This window comes from Schistocerca americana, chromosome 8, assembly GCF_021461395.2.
Source record: "Schistocerca americana isolate TAMUIC-IGC-003095 chromosome 8, iqSchAmer2.1, whole genome shotgun sequence".
Taxonomy (NCBI): domain Eukaryota; kingdom Metazoa; phylum Arthropoda; class Insecta; order Orthoptera; family Acrididae; genus Schistocerca; species Schistocerca americana.
The window spans coordinates 132,952,941-132,958,952 of NC_060126.1; the positions used below are offsets into that span (position 1 = coordinate 132,952,941).

The following is a 6,012-nucleotide window of genomic DNA, read 5'->3' on the forward strand; positions in this document are numbered from 1 at the left end:
AAAAACTGTTGGGAAAAGGAGCAAAATCAATATTAACATGAAACACTGAAGAAGAATAACCATGCAGAGTTACTCATGGACAACTTATTTATTAAGCCCGTAACATTATTACTACGCCAATGTATATTTTGATGTAGGACTCTGCTGCTTTATTATCAAGGCACAAGATGGTTATTGTGAGATCTTCACTGAGATATCAACGTGTTGTAACAGGTATCAGTGAATTTTACTGATTGCTGGGTAAACATTATGTATTGGAGCCCCTCTGCATTTTTAAATGTGAAGTGGATATAAACATTAGTTGCTTTCAGCAACTCTCAAGCAAACTGTCACTTTTCAACCAAACCTAGGCCTCGGGCTGCACTACAGATCAGTCAGTCACTACATCTGAGATTTCAATATCGGGAGGGGGGGCTCTAATACAAAAGGCTTGCATTACTTGGCGATACAGATAGCCGCACCGTAGGTGCAACCACAAGGGAGGGGTGTCTGTTGAGAGGCCAGATAAACGTGTGCCTCCTGAAGAGGGCAGCAGCCTTTCCAGTAGCTGCAGGGGCAATAGTCTGGATGATTGACTGATATGGCCTTTTAACATAAGCCAAAACGGCCTTGCTGTGCTGGTACTGCGAATGGCTGAAAACAAGGGGAAACTACAGTCATAATTTTTCCTGAGGGCATGCAACTTTACTGCATGTTTAAATGATGATAGCGTCCTCTTGGGTAAAATATTCTGGAGGTAAAATAGTTGCTCACTCAGATCTCTGAGCTGGGACTACTCAGGAGGACGTTATTAGGAGAAACAAAACTGGAATTCTATAGATTGAAGCGTGGAATGTCAGTTCCATTAATCAGAAAGGTAGGTTAGAAAATTTAAAAAGGGAAATGGATAGGTTAAAGTTAGATGTAATGGGAATTAGTGAAGTTCAGTGGCACGAGGGACAAGATTTCTGGTCAGGTGAATACAGGGTTATAAATGCAAAATCAAATATGGGTAATGAGGGAATGGGTTTAATAACGAATAAAAAATTTGAACTCCACATAAGCTACTACGAACAGCATAGTGAACACGTTATTGTAGCCAAGGCAGACATGAAGCTCATGCCTACCACAGTAGTACATGTTTCTATGCCATCTAGTCCCGCAGAAGATGAAGATATTGAAGAAATGTATGATGTGACAAAAGAAATTATTCAGATAGTTAAGGAAGATGAAAATTTGATAGTCATGGGGGATGAATTCGATAGTAGGAGAAGGAAAAGAAGTAGCTGAATATGGACTGGGGGGGGGGGGGGGGGGGTAAGGAATGAAAGAGGAAGCTGCTTGGTAGAATTTTGCACAGAGCATAACTTAATAATAGCTAACACATGGTTTAAGAATCATGAAAGGAGGATGTATACTTGGAAGAGACCTGGAGACACTGGAATGTTTTAGATAGATTATATAATGGTAAGACAGAGATTTAGAAACCAGGATTTAAACTGTAAAACATTTCCAGAGGCAGATGTGGACTCCAACTGCAATTTATTTGTTACGAACTGCAGATTAAAACTGAAGAAACTGAAAGAACCAGAGGTTGTAGAGTGTTTCAGAGAGAGCATTAGGGAACGATCGACAAGAACAGGGGAAAGAAATAGAATAGAAGAAGAATGGGTAGCTTTGAGAGATGAAATAGTGAAGCCAGCAGAGGATCAAATAGGTAAAAAGACGAGGGGCAGAAGAAATCCTTTGGTAACAGAAGAGATATTGAATTTAATTGATGAAAGGAGGAAATATAAAAATACAGAAAATTTAGCAAGCAAAAAGGAACGCAAATGTCTCAAAAATGAGATCGACACGAAGTGCAAAAAGGCTAAGCAGGGATGGCCAGAAGACAAATGTAAGGATGTAGAAGCATGTATCACTAGGGGTAAGATAGATACTGCCTACAGGAAATTTAGAGAGACCTTCGGAGAAAAGAGAACCACCTTTATGTAGATCAAGAGCTCAGATGGGAAACCAGTCCTAAGCAAAGAAGGGAAAGCAGAAAGAAGGAAGGAGTATATAGAGGGTCTATACAAGGGCACCTGTACTTGAGCGCAATATTACGGAAATTGAAGAGGACAGAGATGAAGATGAAATGGGAGATTTAATAGTGCGTGAAGAAACTGACAGAGCACTGAAAGACCTAATTTGAAACAAAGCCCCAGGAGTAGACAACATTGCATTAGAACTACTGATAGCCTTGGGTGAGCCAGCCATGACAAAACTCTTCAATTATGTAAGATGAATGAGACAGGCAAAATGCCCTCAGACTTCGAGAAGAATATAATTACTCCAATCCCAAAGAAAGCAGGTGTTGACAGATGTGAAAATTACCAAACTATCAGTTTCATATGTCACACTTGCAAAATACTAACACAGTTTCTTTATAGACGATTTGAAAAAACTGGTAGAAGCTGACCTCGGGGGAAGACAGTTTGGATTCCATACAAATGCTGTAACACACAGGCCAATACTAACCCTACGAGTTATCTTAGAAGATAGATTAAGGAAAGGTAAACCTACGTTCCTAGCATTTGCTACTTAGAGAAAGCTTTAGAGAATACTAACTGGAATACCTGTTTCAAATTTTGGAAGTGGCAGGGGAAAAATATAGGGAGCTAAAGGCTATTTATAATTTGTACAGAAACGAGATGGCATTTATAAGAGTCGAGGTGCAGGAAAGGGAAGCAGTGGTTGAGAAGGGAGACAGGGCTGTAGCCTATTCTCGATGTTATTCAATCAGTATATTGGGCTAGCAGTAAAGCAAACAAAAGGAAAATTCGGAGTAGGAATTAAAATCCATGGAGAAGAAATAAAAACTTTGAGGTTCGCCGATGACATTGTAATCCTGTCAGAGACAGCAAAGGACTTCGAGGAGCAGTTGAGCGGAATGAAGTGTCTTGAAATGAGAATATAAGGTGAGTGTCAATAAAACTCAAAAAAGCTTAATGTAATGTAGTCTAACTAAATAGGCGATGCTGATGGAATTAGAGCAGGAAACAAGACTCTGAAAGTAGTACACGAGTTTTGCTGCTGAGGCAGCAAAATAACTGATGGTGTCCGAAGGATTGGATTGATGTGGGGGGGGGGGGGGGGGGGGGGGGCATGGAGACCAAACTGTAAGGTCATCTGTTTCATTGGATTAGGGAAGGATGGAGAAGGAAGTCAGCCGTGCCCTTTCAAAGGAACCATCCCATCATTTGCCTGAAGCGATTTAGGGAAATCATGAAAAACCTAAATCAGGATCGCCGGACGTGGGATTGAACCATTGTCCTCCCGAATGCACGTCTATTGTGCTAACCACTGCGCCACCTCGCTCGGTCACGTGGCCGTAGTAGAGAGGATGTAAAACGTATACTGGCAGTGGCAAGCAAAGCTTTTCTGAAGAAGGGAAATTGCTAACATTGAATGTTGATTTAAATATTGAGAAGTCTTTTTTGAAAATATTTGTATGGAGTGTAGTCATGTATAGAAGTGAAACATGAACAATAAACGGTTTAGGTAAGAATAGACAGGTGCTACAGAAGTAAGCTGAAGATTAGATGGGTAGGTACTGAACAGAATTGCACACAAGAATTTGTGGCACAACTTGAGTAGAAGAGAGAGGGTGGTAGGACACATTCTGAGGCATCAAGGGATCACTAATTTAGTATTGGAGGGAAGTGCAGAGGGGAAAGGTCATAGAGGGAGACAGAGATGAATACACTAAGCAGTTTCAGAAGGTAGTAGGTAGCACTAGTTACTCCGAGACACAGAGGCTTGCACAGGATAGTTAGCATGAAGAGCTGCATCAAACCAGTCTCTGGACTGAAGACAACAACAACAACAACAACAACAACAAGACATCACAATGAAGTAACTTCCAAATTTTCTTTGAATTATTACATAAGTATATGGTTTTATAAGACACTTGTGACTTCACAAAGAAAGTGCTTTGAGCACTAACTGAAGCCCTGTTGAGGCAATGCTTTGAAATATATTCTAGCAAAGTAAAAACTTTACTGAAAACACAGTACACAGACTTTATTTATTATAAGTTTTCTATTCTTTCACTCTGCCAGTTTTGGCGATAATAGCCACTAAGAATACCATGAAAAAAATAAGGTACCCTAAATCCTGTTAATGTTCAGCTACGTAGCCTACCTGAATGTAAGTGTATTCCGCCATTCCTGTTACTAGAAAGTCACAAAACCAGTGTGCTTGTCATTATCTCTAAAAACAAAAACCATCATCTGTCAGTGATGTGTGTTCAACCACACCACCATTACAATAATTAACTCACATACTACGAAACTTGCAATCCAACACATGAATTATTGCAGAAAGAAAAAAATAATAATTCTTTAGGGTGTCACCATTTTCTATGTCTTGACAATAAAATCTTACAAAAGATATTAATGTAAAATTGAGTTCATGTTTAGTAGTGCCCTACAGACCCTTGCTAGCATGTTCACAAACACTGTAATAATAAAATTACTTGCTAAATAAGAAAACGATAAAACAACATATTACTACTGGAATTCTTAATCTGTAGCACTGTACACTAGGTTCCAAAAGTAACGTTGAGATTGTGGACAGTTAAATTGAGCCTCGCATGGATTTGGGTGATCAGGGCAACCTGTGGCTCGCCAATAGTTTAATTAATATGAGCTACAAATGTGGGACACACATTTATCTTTTATTAAAATGTGGGATACCTGTTTACCTTTTATTATATTTTCTAATTTGTTACTGTCAAACACGTAATTTTCTTGTTATAAAACACTTTGTGGCTACACTCACCCCAATTTGGACTGAAAAAACAAGGATTTATCTTACAGGAAGAAAATTAAAAGTTACACGCTGCAGTCACAAAAATGTTCGTGTTCATTAGATACGAATAGCTATGTAAACAGCTAAAAACACTAGAGACTTGTTATTTCAAGGGTCTACGGATTGGTGTTCCTGAACATATTTGTATCCAACAACGTTTCCAGAATTGTCTCCGCTGAACAAATGTAATAAAATATGTCGAAATGCATTCCTCAAATGATGTATGTTCCGCCGAGCACCTACTTCTAAGCAATACCTACACGTCGCCGCGAATAACATGAGACAGCTTAGTAAAGAGAGTCAAGAACGATTTTAAAATTTCTGGCGATTTCAATCTAATTTTGGAACTCGTGCAAGTGAAACGCTATTTACTAAACAATTTGTTCAAATAACAATAATTCATATAATTTCTAAATATATTAAGCTATGATTACCCGGTACTTACTAGTATTAAACGTAGACAACGATTTGGCGCACAAGCTTAAGTTCAAACACTATGTACAAAATAATGAATTTTTCGCCGAGTGAAATAAAATTTATGATAATAACGAAATATTTTTACAAAACACAACAAAATTACGGATTTATCAGAGCATACCAGTCTTTAAATCTGAATAAACTTAAATTATATAATTTCTCACAATCTACGTTATTCCATTCAAACAATATTTTTAGCGCCAATAACGCATGCCGGCCATATTTCCTTCGTATCACGCGTTTAAAAGTAAAAGTGTTAAGAAATAAGTAAAACCTTGTTGCGTATGTAGAAATAAGTACTCTAAATTTTAAGTTTAACGAACACCTGTCTTATTTTAAACTGTACCTCCAGTTGACTGGAAACGACCGTGAACAACTTACCTTGGCGATCACTGTTTTCTTAGCTTTGGGCGGCATCCTCGCAAGAATATTCAAATGACTAAAATTAAATTTTATGGGAAAATATAAAGCACTACAGTTATTCAGCGTACAATATACTAAAGAATATCTACCATGTGCAGCCTCAAGTGTGGAATATATTCTTCGAAAATACGGAATTAGAGAGCCGGTTAAACACGGATAACACAAACAACTGCTGCTCAACTTTGTCAATAAAGCACGGACAACCGCCATGTATGGGAAGCAACAAGCAATGCTGTAATATAAGTTATCCGCATAGATTTTTGGTGGAATTTAATTAAT

The 6,012-nt window shown here is 38.3% G+C and overlaps 1 protein-coding gene across 7 annotated transcripts in view; it reads right to left on the reverse strand.

The window, feature by feature from the left end:
• The window catches only part of LOC124625778 (DNA-(apurinic or apyrimidinic site) endonuclease), a 70,446-nt gene that overhangs the window by 63,967 nt on the left and 467 nt on the right, over nucleotides 1-6,012 (reverse strand). The window contains exon 1 of one of the 7 annotated variants that reach the window (XM_047149222.1): nucleotides 5,823-5,971. The exons of 1 other annotated variant lie outside the window; for it this stretch is intronic. In XM_047149222.1, the coding sequence (XP_047005178.1) occupies nucleotides 5,823-5,825 (3 nt within the window). In that variant the 5' untranslated portion in view covers nucleotides 5,826-5,971. 5 more of the 7 variants (XM_047149219.1, XM_047149226.1, XM_047149223.1 and 2 more) reach the window with 5 other exon arrangements.